At 30.5% G+C, this 18779-nt stretch overlaps 1 protein-coding gene across 7 annotated transcripts in view; it reads left to right on the top strand.

Moving 5' to 3' along the window:
- Positions 1-17351, top strand: part of LOC139489532 (CCR4-NOT transcription complex subunit 6-like) — an 82669-nt gene extending 65318 nt beyond the window's left edge. For 6 of the 7 annotated variants that reach the window (XM_071276039.1, XM_071276037.1, XM_071276038.1 and 3 more), the window contains 5 exons: positions 1974-2128; positions 3263-3414; positions 6174-6398; positions 12647-12821; positions 13762-17351. In XM_071276039.1, coding sequence (XP_071132140.1) covers positions 1974-2128; positions 3263-3414; positions 6174-6398; positions 12647-12821; positions 13762-13987 — 933 coding nt within the window. In that variant the 3' untranslated portion in view covers positions 13988-17351. Of the gene's footprint in view, positions 1-1973; positions 2129-3262; positions 3415-6173; positions 7316-11400; positions 12822-13761 lie in introns of those variants that run through there. The other variant, XR_011656196.1, reaches the window with a different exon arrangement.
- Positions 17352-18779: the final 1428 nt, after the last annotated feature.

The raw sequence follows: 18779 nt of genomic DNA, 5'->3' as shown, positions 1-18779 counted from the left end.
TTAAAGAATTGCTAGAAACCTTTTTCTTAGTTATAAGTCATACATATACATAAACTTCCTACTATTTTCTCCTATTTTAAGAAATAACATATAATGTTTTTCTTGTGAAACATGGAATGGCAAGCTGTTACTGTATATAAGTTGTGATATGTCACACATGTTCCATCATTGTAGATTCAATCTCACTGAAAATCAAAATATCACGAAAAAATTGTAAAAATTAGATTATTATAGTAAAACGTACACAACTGTTTCATTAAAGGAAAATTATACAACTGAGACAAAAGTCTTCAACAAAGTCCTATCCTTTGTAGTATTCTTATGAAAGGTCATGGCAAGTCTAGATTTATATAAACAAATAAGACATTTTACAAACATTCAATAATTTCAAGGCCCAAATCTTCTTCATGTTCTTTTAGTTTAGAGTTTGGATGAATATTCATATCAATATTTTTTTTTCATTGAGGGAATAAATGACTTTACTAGGACCTTAATACTGAACATGTAAATTTTTAATGCAGTGTTATTTTTGACATAATTAGAAATATGATTACATGTGGCATGGCATGACTTTTCCTACTCCATTCTCATGACAAAGAATCACACATTGTATTAGATGTATATTTAACTTCTGTTGTAATAGATCATTAACGTATTTAGTTGTTAACGTACATGCAATATACATGCAATATCGTGAGACAAATGGTCGTTAACGTACATGTCACTTCCAGGTATATGCACGCTATAAGAGAATTAGTTGTTTTCCCATAACCTTCAGATAGAATACACATACAGGTATTAAAATAAAGATATATAGGGTGGTGTTAGGGTAGGAAATTGATTCACTAATCTTAAACTAGCCTTACAATCAGGGGAGAAAAGGAAAATAAGCCTTATAGATCCCATTTACTCCCTTCCAATAAAGGGAAGTTTTTTCATGGAATAAATGGTTAAAATTGTCTGAATTGAATTTTATAACCAAAAATTTGAATTCCGTACCATGGTAGATTGCTAAAAAATAAACTATAACAGATAAATGAATAGGGTAGCAGATAGAAAATAGCTAATTATAGAATAAATATGTCAGTAGCACATGTCAACCCATTTCATTTACAATGATTTGACACTAGACCTGTTCTGCATTTGGGCAGATGTGATTTTTTTTATTTTGGACGACAATATTACAATTACATGTATATGTTTAAAGCAGATGTTTCAGAAAGGTCAGAAAAAGGTTGATTCCATAAATTTGTGAATTTAGCTTTATTAATGTAGAAGAAAGGGTGTGAATTCTAAAGTAACACTTTATATATGGACAACAAATATGGTGGATACTGTGTCTCTTTCCAATCCTTATATTGAAATAATTTAATTTTGGATGTAACGCGTCTTCTGATTGGCTGACGGTATTTTGTTATGAGCCCATAGACATAATTTAGTCATGTGACAGTGACGTTATCAACGTTTTTTCATGGTTTTCTACGGTTTAAAATGGAATTTAGAATTAAATTATAAGAAATGACTGTAATATTTTTTCTGTCTATTCGAAATAACGCGTGTTATTCAGTGTGCACCAAATTTTTTATGTTATTTCTTCATAGACAGAAAAAATATTACAGTCATTCTTTAAATAGTTTAATATAAATTAAAGGATATATGGAGTAGAATGAGACAGTAACCTAACAATTCAAAAACCAGAAGACATGTTGAGGTTATGTATGGTTTTCAATGATAGACAGTTGTCCTTTCTATAAGTCTAGCTTTAAATCACCCTCAGTCTAGAAAATCTGTGTTTTTTGGTGATAATGAAATGTACCGGCATTATCAGAGTGCAGATTATGTCATCTGTCTGGGTTGGCTATAACATTCATATTCCAAAGTTTTATAAGGTTTGGTCTTACGATTGTGTGTTTCAGTAAAAACTGCTGCACACAAAGTTATAAAGTCTAGCAATATTATGCTTTCTTTTCCAGGAAGTAGAGACAGACCAGTTCTACAACTTCTTCCTACCAGATCTCAAAGCCATTGGATATGATGGAATATTCTCAGCTAAATCTAGAGCCAGAACCATGACAGAATCAGAGAGAAAACATGTTGATGGATGTGCCATATTCTATAGAACTAACAAGTAGGTTTTAGATAAGTACCCCTGATGTGTGTCTGATGTTAACATGGACATCCACAAAAAATTATGGATTTTTAGCCAATACTTTTATACAGGTCACAGAAATAAGTACTCCCCTCAGAAGAAATTGACTCCTTATAAGAAAGGACATCAAAAAAGTGTTTACATTAAGTAGCAACAACCCAGTAGAAGGGAAAGTCATGATAAGGGTCACATTATATGAAAATAAGCTTTGAAATAACAAACACAAACACAAATTTACCTGTACATGTAAAATAAATGCCATGCCATCAGTGCTTGTATGGTATTTAATTGAAATCAAAAATTGCAAAAGTAATTACAATTTTCATTACTGATTTTGACAAGACAAATAGGATTTTTACATCTTTTAATTTAAACCTGTTACATACTATCAGTCAAGTGTGTCTAGTATTGTTTTTATAGAATCGGAGAAATTGGAAAACTGCATTTTCTCTGTAATCACCATTATACAAATGGATATAACAATTATAGAAAAGAATTGGATCTAGTAATACATGTACCCATCCAATATTTCACGTAATTGAAATATAATCCAAATTAAATTGTAGCCAAGTGTTTTTTAAGGAATTGTCAGAAACCTATTATGAATTGGTATGTTGGTCTATCTGATTCCAAATGATATTATGCAAGTTAATGAGGTTTTGAAATGAGATTGAAGAAAAGCAAGATAACTTGGCATGTGAATTTTATAAGCATGGCAAATTGTATTTCCTAACATAGCACTTCTTATTTTAATCCATTACATGCTGAATTCATTAATTAGATGATAAGACTAACTTTTACGAAATGAAATATTGTTATTCAGGAAAACAATTTGTTTCAGAAGTAAGAATATTTGTAATTTATGTTAATGTTAAAACAGGATTTAGCAAAGTTTAAAAAGGCGTTAACTTATTTAGGTATGAAATGTCATACTTAACATTACTCTTATCACAAAAGTCATCTGAAAATGTACTAGAACTTTGTTCATTAAAATTTATACTAATACATGTACTAGGATTTCCTTGGGTTTTTTGGGTTTTTTTCAACATACATAGTCCTTTAATAAAAAAATTAGATAGGCACCACATTAACTGTTTTGGCATTTCTTTGCAGATTTACACTGGTGAAAGAACATTTGATAGAATTTAACAAGTTAGCAATGGCAAACGCTGAAGGTTCCGATGACATGTTGAATCGTGTAATGACAAAGGATAACATTGGCCTGGCAGCACTGTTAGAAACCAAGGAAGGAGCTTATGAGAATGGTAATTTTAAACCTCATATTATTACAGCAGCTAATATCCTCAAGTTCTTCTCAGTGTGACAGTTTGCATCTCTGATTAAAAACCCACATAGTCTATAACACTGGGGCGTTAAAGTAGGGTTTACTTATTGACATTTTGACATGTTGTAACACTCACCAGTTTGTTATTAATCAAATGAGATTTCATGCTGTCAATGTATCAATCCATATTAAATTCTTCTGGAGAAGAAAATTAAACAAAGATTTTTAACCATATTTTATGCAGCTTTTGCCATGATCACCCTTTTTTCCCGATTTCGCAATACATGTAGTAAAATTGGGGAAAGCAAGAAAATTAAACATTCTTATTGAAATTGACCAACGAAAAACTGAGATCAAGCAAACCACATCTTGATCACAAAAAATAATCAACTGCTTAGGGATAGTGTAAATCAGCTAGAATTTAGAGAAAAGTACATAAAGGTCAATATTGGCTCCCCTATGTATTAAGTAATATGATAATGTTACAAATAACCCCATTATATTATGGTACAAAGCAGGCAGACAGAACACAAATACCTGTCAACCTCTCTTGCCCCTGTGTGACATTAAAACAACTATTTTCTTTGGATGTTACGCCAGCCTGTATGATATTTGAGAAGATGTCATCATCCTAATATTAAATCCAAATGAAAGTATAGGATTATGCCATAAACTATATATGTCGTGTCACGATTCTAAAATTATAAGTTTCTATTGAGACTGTAAGACAATATTCAGTCATACATCGTGCTTTATTAAAATGACATTAGGAATGCATATTACATTTAGGACAGGAACAAATAGGTTAAGAAAACTTGTATCATTTTATATATAACTCCTATTTCAATATCATGTGTATTATTAATATATAAATACCACTGCCTCTGTAGTATTGGACAACAGATCAACAGTAATTCAATTATTACTTGACTAAACATAAGACTGAATGCTATAGAAAGGGGGGAGGGGGAAAACACATTATTGTCAGAAGCATACTGTTAGAACATAACCTGGGGGTCATTGTCACAGATAGTTCTAAATAGTTCATCTGCAGTGATCTCCAGCCTGTCAACACTGAGGTTGTGGGTTTGAACCCAGCTTGTGGCAAGGTGCTTTCTACTGAGATCTTAATTAACAAGGAATGTCAGTTTTCCTGCATATAGTCTTAGTTCTCTTCTCAGACCGATACTTCAGCTTTCTCCACCAATCAAAACTGACTTTTGTAATATAGCCAAAAGTGCTGAAAGGGGTGTAAAGTACCTATCAACAATCAACGAATCAATCATAAACATGATGATCTTTGTAGGGTCTTTCATTTGAAAAATTTAATACTATTGAAGACCTACTTGCTTCATGAGGTTGTGACTATTTGATTTTATTTCTACAAATTGCAAAAAAATTTTTAGTTGCAATGGGAATAGAATGAATCTTGGCAGACTATGTTTTACCAGTTAGTGTCTCTGATGGTCTATCTCATAAATAATTGTTTAAACACTGATAAGGACCATAAATTATTCATTTCCTAGTATTCAACTCTTAAAATGAAAAAAAAATCTAAATATAATTGTCTCTGATAACAGTTTTACATTTCCTTCAAGGGATTCCAAAAATGTTTCCTGTCGTATTGACACTATTGTCAGAGATAGATAAACAACTGTTGTTATGATAGTTTACCCTTGTGTAATACAAAACCCATATCTCTATTGAATTACCTTTTAATTGTAAACTTTAAATATTTATACTAGTCCATTAAAAGGCATAAGGCGAACCAAATATATCATTTAAAAATAATAAATTGAGAAGGCAAATTATCTGTTTTACTCCAGAGAATACGGGAAAAACCAATGGTTGTGAAACTAGGTCATGTGGCACACAATTTCTATGATCATTAAGCATTTTCAATGATTAAATATTGATGAAACGAGAATCAACATATTCATGGGCTCACTACGAGGTATATTGATTCAGAAAACTATTGTTTGCCTTCAGCTGTTTGTTATGAAGAAAATAAATATTGATGAGGTCCTCATCATGGTTTAAATATCTGAAGAAGTTATTGAAAGAAACACTGTCATTGTAAAAGAATATTGTCATTGAGAATTAATTATACCAATGGGATGAGCACTAATGACTATTTCATATTTATGCCACTGCTAATGTTCTTAAAAGTTCTCATTGCTATACAGCCTTTGTCTAATTCAATTCAAGTATAACAATGTATCTCTGACAACATTATAAATCAGTCCATACGCTTCACAAACCATCTATGTAGAAAACTCTTTAAAGTTTGTTTCTCTCAGATCAATTAGGTTTTGATCTATTGTATAAATAAAGGCTAATATCTTCGTTTTGTTATAAAATGAGCTTGTTTGAGTAAATTACTAGTCTCTATACAATACATTGAATAGAATGGATTTTCATAGTTGACTAAATATTAGACTTCCTTCTACATTAAAACATTTACTGAGTATTCAACATCGTCAACATGAAAATAATGTTTAAAGTAGGCTGGCTTCATCAATTTTGAAGGTTGCATTGCATTGCATTGTAGCAGATATTAACTTATTCTTATATACATAGTTGACTAATTTAGCCTATTGTTTGACAGTAAATCTGTTTCTCTTACAACTTACATTGCAACTGTTTCATTAAAAACTGGATTCGCTTCATTGATGTTCTTATTGTTTGTTTTAAAATTTATCTGATCTGTCATATTAACTTTAACTGTTTTCATTGCAGTACACCCTCAAGAGAATCAGATACGTCAGTCTGTAATGGTATCTACTGCTCATATTCACTGGGATCCAGAATTCTCCGATGTCAAACTTATACAGACAATGATGTTAGTTAATGAACTGAAGAAGATTACAGAAGAAACAATCCAAAGCTACAAACTGGGAACTACAGATGTCAATTCTATACCACTCATCATGTGTGGTGATCTCAACTCTCTGCCTGACTCAGGTATACATAAGACAAATTATACCACAAACCAACTGTGCAAGACCCTCATGGGTAGTCAAGGTCGTTAAAAAAAAACTTGTTGATTATACCACACACTATTAAATATACAGTTTTGGACTTGTCGATCTGTCTGTCAATTTTCAAGTTCTTTATGACAATGTTAGAGATTGGATTCAACCATTAGCATATGGCTACATAAAAAGAGAGAAAGATCCCTGTTTTTTAAAGTGAAAGTGAAATAAATCACATTCTTAAAATATGCAAAGTTACAGTTTGATGATGCTAAATTGCTCCCCACATTATGTTATCAACTCCTTTGATGCCATAAAATGTTTGCTTTGGTAAAGCCACTTCTTCGGGATAGCTTCATTATTTTAATCCAAACCAACTGCTTCACATAGATATTATCGGTTGAGTTCAAAAGTTATTGATTTTTTTACAATTTTTAAAATCACTTGAAATAGGATTCTGAATCATGTCAAGTTTTTTTAGTTAAACAGATTTTATTTTGAATTATACAAAACAGGTTTGTAGGTCATTTGTATATAATTTCTTAGCCATTGTCATTTTACCACAAATATTTAAACTTCAAATTATATGCATTATAAAACCACTAGTACTTGTAACAGATTTTTTATAGGTTATTGACACTACAAATACATGTACATGTACTTAAATAGTATTGATATCAACCTTTACATAATAATACATTGAACTTGGTAACAAAACTGACACATTTTTATCTGATTTTTAAATAGTCTATACAAAATATATTTAAGAATTGAATTATTTTTATAAGCCTGTCTTAAGACAAGACATATGATGGTACACATTATACAAAATATATTTAAGAATTGAATTATTTTTATACGACCGCAAAATTTGAAAATTTTTCGTCGTATATTGCTATCACGTTGGCGTCGTCGTTGGCGTCGTCGTCGTCGTCCGAATACTTTTAGTTTTCGCACTCTAACTTTAGTAAAAGTGAATGGAAATCTATGAAATTTTAACACAAGGTTTATGACCACGAAAGGAAGGTTGGTATTGATTTTGGGAGTTTTGGTCCCAACATTTTAGGAATAAGGGGCCAAAAAGGGCCCAAATAAGCATTTTCTTGGTTTTCGCACTATAACTTTAGTTTAAGTTAATAGAAATCTATGAAATTTTGACACAAGGTTTATGACCACAAAAGAACGGTTTGGATTGATTTGGGAGTTTTGGTTTCAACAGTTTAGGAATTAGGGGCCAAAAAAGGGCCCAAATAAGCATTATTCTTGGTTTTCGCACAATAACTTTAGTGTAAGTAAATAGAAATCAATGAAATTTAAACACAAGGTTTATGACCATAAAAGGAAGGTTGGTATTGATTTTGGGAGTTTTGGTCCCAACAGAATAAGGGGCCCAAAGGGTCCAAAATTAAACTTTGTTTGATTTCATCAAAATTGAATAATTGGGGTTCTTTGATATGCCGAATCTAACTGTCATGACTGTGTATGTAGATTCTTAACTTTTGGTCCCGTTTCCAAATTGGTCTACATTAAGGTCCAAAGGGTCCAAAATTAAACTTAGTTTGATTTTGACAAAAAATGAATCAGTTAGGTTCTTTGATATGCTGAATCTAAAAATGTACTTAGATTCTTGATTATTGGCCCAGTTTTCAAGTTGGTCCAAATCGGGGTCCAAAATTAAACTTTGTTTGATTTCATCAAAAATTGAATAAATGGGGTTCTTTGATATACCAAATCTAACTGTGTAGTAGATTCTTCATTTTTGGTCCTGTTTTCAAATTGGTCTACACTAAAGTCCAAAGGGTCCAAAATTAAACTTAGTCTGATTTTAACAAAAATTAAAATCTTGGGGTTCTTTGATATGCTGAATCCAAAAATGTACTTAGATTTTTATACGACCGCAAATTTTGAAAAAATTTTCGTCGTATATTGCTATCACGTTGGCGTCGGCGTCGTCGTCCGGCGTCCGAATACTTTTAGTTTTCGCACTCTAACTTTAGTAAAAGTGAATGGAAATCTATGAAATTTTAACACAAGGTTTATGACCACAAAAGGAAGGTTGGTATTGATTTTGGGAGTTTTGGTCCCAACATTTTAGGAATTAGGGGCCAAAAAGGGCCCAAATAAGCATTTTCTTGGTTTTCGCACTATAACTTTAGTTTAAGTTAATAGAAATCTATGAAATTTTGACACAAGGTTTATGACCACAAAAGAACGGTTGGGATTGATTTTGGGAGTTTTGGTCTCAACAGTTTAGGAATTAGGGGCCAAAAAAGGACCCAAATAAGCATTATTCTTGGTTTTCGCACAATAACATTAGTTTAAGTAAATAGAAATCAATGAAATTTAAACACAATGTTAATGACTACAAAAGGAAGGTTGGTATTGATTTTGGGAGTTTAGGTCCCAACAGTTTAGGAATTAGGGGCCAAAAAGGGACCCAAATAAGCATTTTTCTTGGTTTTTGCACCATAACGTTAGTATAAGTAAATAGAAATCTATGAAATTTAAACACAAGGTTTATGACCATAAAAGGAAGGTTGGGTTTGATTTTGGGAGTTTTGGTCCCAACAGAATAAGGGGCCCAAAGGGTCCAAAATTAAACTTTGTTTGATTTCATCAAAATTGAATAATTGGGGTTCTTTGATATGCCGAATCTAACTGTCATGACTGTGTATGTAGATTCTTAACTTTTGGTCTGTTTTCAAATTGGTCTACATTAAGGTCCAAAGGGTCCAAAATTAAACTTAGTTTGATTTTGACAAAAAATGAATCAGTTAGGTTCTTTGATATGCTGAATCTAAAAATGTACTTAGATTCTTGATTATTGGCCCAGTTTTCAAGTTGGTCCAAATCGGGGTCCAAAATTAAACTTTGTTTGATTTCATCAAAAATTGAATAAATGGGGTTCTTTGATATACCAAATCTAACTGTGTATGTAGATTCTTCATTTTTGGTACTGTTTTCAAATTGGTCTACACTAAAGTCCAAAGGGTCCAAAATTAAACTTAGTCTGATTTTAACAAAAATTGAAATCTTGGGGTTCTTTGATATGCTGAATCCAAAAATGTACTTAGATTTTTTATTATGGGCCCAGTTTTCAAGTTGGTCCAAATCAGGATCTAAAATTATTATATTAAGTATTGTGCAATAGCAAGTCTTTTCAATTGCACAGTATTGCGCAATGGCAAGAAATATCTAATTGCACAATATTGTGAAATAGCAAATTTTTTTTTAATTAGAGTTATCTTTCTTTGTCCAGAATAGTAAGCAAGAAATATCTAATTGCAAAATATTGTGCAATAGCAAGATTTTTTTTTAATTGGAGTTATCTTTCTTTGTCCAGAATCAACTTAAATCTTTGTTATATACAATATGCAATGTATATTCACTTTTTACTACCAACTGATAAATTAAAATAATCTTTACCATTCAGTGATAACAAGCAGTTTTTTTACATCTTATTTCCTTATCTTATCTAAAATGTTTTTAGATAATGTATGTTGGACATTTGCCAGACATGACTATGATATCATTTTCTATTTTTGTTTGCCCATTACTTTATGTAAATAACTTCATTGGAAATTTGCCAATATAAAATGTTGCTGATGAAGTTTTTTTTATTGTTTTATACAATAAACAATGTATATTCACTTTTACTACCAACCAATCTTTACCATTCAGTGATAACAAGCACTTTATTTTACATTTTAATATTTTATGATGTATTTAAAAGAGTAGTTATTGTTGCAAACTCTATTAGAAATTTGAATTGATATCAGTTTTGGAAAAAAGGAAACGGGGATGTGAAAAAAGGGGGGGGGGGTTAAATTTTTCTCATTTCAGATTTCATAAATAAAAAGAAAATTTCTTCAAACATTTTTTTGAGAGGATTAATATTCAACAGCATAGTGAATTGCTAAAAGGCAAAAACAAACTTTTAAGTTCATTAGACCACATTCATTCTGTGTCAGAAACCTATGCTGTGCCAACTATTTAATTTTAGATTTAAAAAGTTTGAAGAAGAAATCTTTAATTGTAAAATTTGTAAAATCTTGACATTTGTTTTGTGTAAAAAAAAACCATGTAATGTCAAAAATTTGATCACAATCCAAATTCAGAGCTGTATCACGCTAGAATGTTTTGTCCATACTTGCCCCAACTGTTCAGGGTTCGACTTCTGCGGTCGTATAAAGCTGCGCCCTGCGGAGCACCTGGTTTATTATGGGCCCAGTTTTCAAGTTGGTCCAAATCAGGATCTAAAATTATTATATTAAGTATTGTGCAATAGCAAGTCTTTTCAATTGCACAGTATTGCGCAATGGCAAGAAATATCTAATTGCACAATATTGTGAAATAGCAATTTTTTTTTTAATTAGAGTTATCTTTCTTTGTCCAGAATAGTAAGCAAGAAATATCTAATTGCAAAATATTGTGCAATAGCAAGATTTTTTTTTAATTGGAGTTATCTTTCTTTGTCCAGAATCAACTTAAATCTTTGTTATATACAATATACAATGTATATTCACTTTTTACTACCAACTGATAAATTAAAATAATCTTTACCATTCAGTGATAACAAGCAGTTTTTTTACATCTTAATATTTTATGATGTATTTAAATGAGTAGTTATTGTTGCAAACTCCATTAGAAATTTTAATTGAGATTAGTTTTGGAATAAGGGAAAGGGGGATGTGATTAAAAAAATTGGGTTCAATTTTTCTCATTTGAAATTTCATAAATAAAAAAGAAAATTTCTTCAAACATTTTTTTGAGAGGATTAATATTCAACAGCATAGTGAATTGCTCTAAGAGAAAACAAAAATTTTAAGTTCATTAGAACACATTCATTCTGTGTCAGAAACCTATGCTGTGTCAACTATTTAATCACAATCCAAATTTAGAGCTGAATCCAGCTTGAATGTTGTGTCCATACTTGCCCCAACTGTTCAGGGTTCAACCTCTGCGGTCGTATAAAGCTACGCCCTGCGGAGCATCTGGTTATAAGCCTGTCTTAAGACAAGACATATGATGGTACACATTAGTCAATCTGTCATTCCAACTGTATGGCCACACTTCGTATGACTCAAAATTATTAGCTCACCTGGCCCAAAGGGCCAGGTGAGCTTTTCTCATCACTTTGCATCCAGCGTCGTTAACTTTTACAAAAATCTTCTCCTCTTAAACTACTAGGCCAAATTTAACTAAACTTGGCCACAATCATCATTGGGGTATCTGGTTTAAAAAATGTGTGGCGTGACCCGGCCAACCAATCAAGATTGCCGCCATGGCTAAAAATAGAACATAGAGGTAAAATGTAGATTTTGGCTTATAAATCTGAAACCAAAGCATTTAGAGCAAATCTGACGGGTTAAAATTGTGTATTAGATGAAGATCTATCTGCCCTGAAATTTTCAGACAAATCAGACAACCCGTTGTTGGGTTGCTGCCACCAAATTAGTAATTTTAAGGAAAATTTTGCAGTTTTTGGTTATTATCTTGAATATTATTGTAGATAGAGATAAACTTTAAACAGCAATAATGTTAAGCAAGAAAGATCTACAATAAAGTCAAACATGAACAAAATTTTCAAATGACCCCTTAAGGAGTTATTGCCCTTTATAGTCAATTTTTAACAATTTTCATAAATTTTTGTAAATTTTTAGAAAATATTTTCCACTGTAATTACTGGACCAAGTTCATTATAGATATAGATAATTGTAGCAACAAAAATGTTCAGTAAAACAAACACATCACCAAAACACAATTTGTCATGAAATTATCTGTGTCCATTGTTTAATATGCACATAGACCAAGGTGAGCAACACAGGCACTTGAGAGCCTCTAGTTTTTGCAATTCACAAGAAATTGATAGAAGAAAGTCTTTTACATGATTTTTTTGATTTGTGGAAAATTTTACATTTTCTTAAATGCAGTACAAAACTCAACTTTGTTGTAATCCTTTTTCCCATAATTTTGATACAGGCTTAGACTTGGTGAGAGTAAAGTCATTTTAATTTTCATAGTTCGTCTTAAAAACAACATACCATTTAAAAAAAATCTAAATTTCACTTACTTCACCTTTCTATGATAAACTTATATATATTTGTGAATATGATTTTTTTTTAATGCAGAATGTGTTGCAAAATTTTTGTACATTTACCAAATGACGAAAACATATTATGTGGAATTAAGTATTTAATTATGACATTAACATTATACATTCATTATATTTTACAGGGGTAGTGGAATATCTTGTTTCTGGAAAAGTGGCAAACAATCATATCGATTTTAAAGAAATCAGCTATGAGGAAATTCTGCACAGAATATGTGTAAAAAATGAAAAAGATATTCTTTCTCATGATTTCCGCCTTAACAAAGCTTATGACGATATCATGCCTTTTACAAACTACACGTAAGTATAGTCATTCTCAAATGTAAACATTAAAAGAAAAAAAAACATACCAAAACTTATAAACAGAAATTGATTAAACCCTTTATTTGAAATAAACACTTATTTCCGTAGGATAGCAATACAGGTTAATAACCTTCATTCAGAAGACAAGATAGATGGAAATCTATGAAATCAACTTTGTAAAAATTCATAATTTTTTTTTATCCAATTCGATAATTGTTTTTCATGTTATATAAACATAGGATATAGATTTCTGTACTCTCCAATGGGAGAACTGGGAAATAAGGTTGTGGCATTGAATGTCAACAATTCACGATCAAATTTTAATAAAATATAAGATATCCTAAGCACTATAAATCATTAAGTTTATTCGTCAAATGCCTTTATTTATACAAATACAAACACCAACCACTTCCTTATTTATATTATTGTGAAATTATAGACACGTCAAATAACTCTGACATTTATTTTTTATAAGAATGATTGTTGATAAAACACATAAATATTGCTGTTTGTTTTAAAGTTATAGGATACTATTGTTTTGATATTTTTCCTCCTCTCTCTGCTTATTTCATTTCTCTAATGTATTACAAACGTATTGGAATCTTTTGTAAATATATCAGACCTCGTTTTAGATAGTTGAAAAATTAATTAAACATATATTAAAAAACTGTAGAGAAACATTTAGAAATAGGATTGCTAGTCAATGTTGCATTTAGAACTGAATTTGTGTCATTTAAGGGTCTAAACTGAAACTGAAAAAAAGTTGAATAATTATTTATTATTATTATGAAACATGAAAACACTGTTAACATATTGTTACATGTGTAATATTTTTTGTGAAACATTAACACCTAAATGTAGTTTTCTGTAGATATATTATTGATCTCAGTAGATATAACATGATGATATTATTTAAAATAGGTAATTTGTTTTGCAGGTACGACTTCAAGGGTGTCATTGACTATATTTTCTATTCACGGGAACACTTCAATCTATTGGGAATGCTTGGTCCACTAGATGAGGGATGGTTTCGTCAGAACAAAGTTGTAGGCTGTCCACATCCACATATTCCATCGGATCATTTCTCATTGCTTGTGGATATTGAAATGTCGTTACCGTTTCCAAGTGGAAGGACTGCCAATGGTCCAGTTAGCCATAGATAGTGCCTATAGATAACAACACTTGACAATATCATTAGCCAAATTTGATTCATAACAGTCACGTTTTTTCACATTTTTGTATCATACTGAATCAATTGTACAGAAATTTTTAAGAATCTATTTATGTAATTTATTTGGTCTCAATTTTTTTATAAATTTCATCACATATTTGTGAAATTATTATAACAAATGTGATATGTTGATCAAGTTGATCAGAAATTTTAAGTCTACGAGCCAATAAAGCCTTCAGGTTATTCACATAACAGTACTATATGAGATCATGTTAAGATACAAGGAGAAAAGGTATTTTTATATCAACTTTTCCCGTACAATTTAGATCAAGGTGATTTTCATAAAAAAATCAAGTACAAGAGATGACATTTCTTACAACTTCAAAAGGAAAAATGCAGCTTTGTAAAATTGAAATTCAGTTTGATCACTGCCAGCCACTACAGGATTTTGTTATGTAATAATGAATTTTACTATGTAAATTGATGTATTAATTTTGTATTAACATAATTCTTACTCTCTCAAATGATTGATCGTGATATTTTTGGAAGCATTAGGGGTTATGGGAAAGTTTTCCTAATTTTGTTTCCTTGGGGTTATATTTTTAAGAGAGAGAGAGAGCATTTTTCCCATTATGGAATATTTTTTTGCTTTAAATCTTGAAATTAGAGTTCAATTTTGTTACATAAACTTATTTGCCTTAATTAGATGTATTATAGATTCTGTTTGTTGGATAATTCTTACACTAATATTATTTGCATATATTTCCTTGTTATCCTGTTTCAACATTTGAAAGAAATCATGTAAATTACATAATTCATTGACAGGAATTTTTAAACTAGAACAACTTAAAATACGATAAATATTGAATAATATAAAACATTACGATAGGGCCATTGATTTAAGGCATGAGGACCACCAGATAAAATTACCAAAAAACTTAAAATAGATTATTCTGGGTGGCAGGTCCACATTTGTTGTTTTTGACCATCTAAAGATTGTACATAGATGTTTCTTCATTTAATCATATAACGTTATCACATTATGGGCAGCTATCCCTCGTCACAAGGATATCATGTTAATCTGTTTTCATTCTTGTGCTATCTCACGACTTTTGACAAAAATAAGTTTTAATAAATTTCTGTTACCAAATTGAACCTGTTGGGTAAATATCAATGTCAACTTATTGAGGTGTTTTAAATCTGAGTTATATTTACTGATTAATACATGCATAAGAAACTGGTTAGATTTATGTGATTTAGAATGTGTTGTATGGTTAACAAATGTGAATAATTACAATAAAGAAAATAATTAAATATGCATGTATTGATATGAAATATGTTTAGCTTTGACTATGTCTTTATTTGTCACTATGAAAAGCATATTAGTTTGAGCAATAGGTTTGTACAAAAACTGAATACTGTGGATTCATTTTTACTCGTTGGATACCAATTTTCGTGGGTTTCATGGGTACAGGCAAACCATGAATTCAAAAATGTTCAACGAATTGCAATTTTTTTAAAAGCTTTGAATGTCGAGATTGGCAATAACCATGAAATCAATTATCCACGGAAATGCAAGTTTTTCTCAATCCACGAATATAAATGAATTCACAGTAGGAGATATATTAACTTATCCAACTGATTAGGATTTGTTTGTAATATCTATATATCAACATATTTAGGGTGTTCCTATATATATATAAAATTTGAAGTTAAAGAAAAAGTGAACTTAAATTATGTTGGTTTGAAGTGATTAAAATTTGGTTGTCAAGTAATTTCAGTACATGTATAACCATGTGTTTGTATTGGTGTAAATATTTTTTTAAAAGGCTTAATTCTGTTTACAACAAAGTACTATTTTTTGGCACTAGCAAAGTATGTCGAAAATACAGCAATACAGGAAAGTGAGTCCTATACAGTTGGAAGATATATTTTGTCAAAGTGAAATCATGTATAAGCTTCACTTTCAGATGATTGGCATTTTGGACCCATGAAATAACCTTGCTGATAATTTTTACATAAACTAAATATTTTAGAGTTTTTATATATTACCAAATAGGAAAAAAAACACAAAATTGACATGAAAATTTATGAAAAGGGTAATCATAAAATAATTGTGTATATATTGACCTGTTTTAGTAAATATTCAATATTTTTTTGAGAATTAAGCCTTTTTTAGAAGTTTGGCCAATAGCTTGTATCATATAGTGTGTATATTATTGTTGCTTCGCTTGATTGGTAAATTTTTTCAGTTTTATTATGTACGGGGCCAACTTCTGATAAAATATAAGTTCTTTGAAAGAAAAAATTGATAATTAGCACTAAGTTTATATGGAGAGTCTTCATTAAATCATGCTCTGTGAATATGTGAGGTATGTTTTTTTAACAACAAAGAATCATATGAAAAACATCATTAAAGAAAATTTTATGAGAAAAATGGATCATGAATCAAAGCTCATAAATAATGAACCAAAGCAGGGAATTATTGTACATTGTTGTATGTTTTGTGTTAAACACATATTTATTATGATCTGAGTTGTGCATGCTTTTTATGTTTGGTGTGTGGAAGTGCTTTTAATTTTGCAGTATTACCCATTTGATTCCATTATACATCACCAAGTGACCTCATATACCTGTTTTCTTAATAATAAAAAAAAAGAAAGTATATTGAAAGTGTATTATTGATATTTGTGTTTTTCACATATCAGAAGAAGAAAAAAGACTGAAAAAACAATAAAATGAAAAATTTATATCTACCACATATCAGGAAAGAAATAAATAAAATCAAATTCCAAATTTTCTAGTACAGATTATGAGGTCACTACTACCACACAACTTAAAACTATATATTTGTACTTTTCACAATCTTACTATAAATGGCATTGAACTGTTGGTCAGTATTTAGTTGATGCTTAGTTTCATGCAGACAATATTTTATTGCTACTCACATTTTGTTACTGAAGGATATTTTTATTCAATCAATGGATATCTCGGCTATTTTATAAGAACATATGAGATTTCATTAAAAAAAAATTCCTGCAAAGTGAATATTTGTTAATTTGAATATTTTGACTAAAATTATCTTTTCTATGCTAAATTGAAGTTAAAGATAGATTATAACTTACTTGCCTTGCCTTATTTCTTTTATAAAGAATTTAAACGACGAACCAGAATTTGTGTAGCAATAACACTTGAGAAGGTTGATGATGGTACGTCACCACTTTATATGTTGTCATTATTACATTCCTAAAGGAAACACATTTGGTAATACTCCTGTTGCATTTAGGATTAAATATGTCTTTTGTATATTGTGTTAAAATCTCAAGGAAATAAAATCTTTGTAATAAATATTTTAATATGTGTCGATTTTTTTGGTCCATGAACCTACAGTATGAAAGGGTATTGAGTGGCCTGTTGTCGGGCAAAATCGTGATCCCTATCCCTATCAAATATTCCATTGCTACAAGTGGCAGTCCAAATTTCCAACCTTGCTGGACTTACCAATTATATTGTGTTGGTTGTTTCTCTTTGTGAATATGCATGAAATAATTGACACTGGACATTAAACAAGGAAAAAAAACTATCAATACAGCAGGAAATTGTGCACTCCCTGTTTTAGCATTGTGATGATATCGAATGGAATAAGTTTTACTGCTTTTACGAGATTGCCATTCTCAACCCTTCCAGATAGACATTTTTGGTATAAATAAGCTCTTGATATTTGTACATGATGCAATTGTCATTGTTGAATGTTAGGATGATAGCTTCTGTGACATACAAAGAAAAACATTCCAAAAACTGTGAACAATTAACTCTAAATAGATAACAGTATAAAAGATTTCAATTGATTTAATTTGAGGTGGTTGTTATCTTCTGGTCACAAAAATTGTAGAATCCGAGACACTGAGATGATTTACAGGCAGTGTAAACTTTGTATGAAGCTTTATATTTTAAAACTAAGAAGTCCTAAATGCTTCATACCTTGTATGCAGATGCAATTTGCTACAGTTTCTGTCTGCCTAATTTCTATTGACCTTGACCTGTAAAGGTTTACTTTTACAAATTGTGACTTGGATGGAGAGTTGTCTCATTGGCACTCATACCACCTCTTCTTATACCTATTAGCTGCTTGAAAAAATGTTAAGTTTATTATGTGAAATACTCATTCATTTTGAGTTACTGGAAAACTATATTTGGTATATGGGATACTTGGAAGAAAACAAATCTACAAATAAATCGACCAGGGTTCCCCAGACATGGACCTCATATGATTTAGCAGTGTTTAAAGATTTGTTTTGTGGTCAAATTTGTATCTCAGATGCTATAATCAATAGGTCAACTATATTTGGTAAATGGATTTTGTGTAAGTACATGTATAAGTGGGATGTTTTATCTGGCCCTCACCTCATTTTCATGGTTCATTGGTCAAAAGTCAAGTTTATGTGGTTTGGTCTTTCTCAGATACTATCTGCAATGGGCCAACTATATTTGGTCTATGGAATGTTTGTAAGATGAACATGTCTGTTTGGCAAGGTTCGTCTGAACTTGGTCTCACTTACATGGTTCTTTAGTCGATGTTATGTCTATTTCTTAGATACTATAGGCAATAGGCTAACATTGTTTTGTTTATTGTATGAATGTAGGGTTTTCAAGTCTGTCTAACAGTGTCTCATCTGACCTTTCTCTGATTTACATGCATAATTGATAATGTAAACTTTATGTGATACTTGAAGTAAAACCGTGATATTACAGACTTTCAACAAAACAAATTGCACCTGTTATAT

The sequence above is a fragment of the Mytilus edulis genome, chromosome 9 (genome assembly GCF_963676685.1).
Source record: "Mytilus edulis chromosome 9, xbMytEdul2.2, whole genome shotgun sequence".
NCBI classification, from domain to species: Eukaryota; Metazoa; Mollusca; class Bivalvia; order Mytilida; family Mytilidae; genus Mytilus; species Mytilus edulis.
Note: the sequence above shows the minus strand (reverse complement) of the source record. Positions and strands in the feature narration are given on the sequence as shown.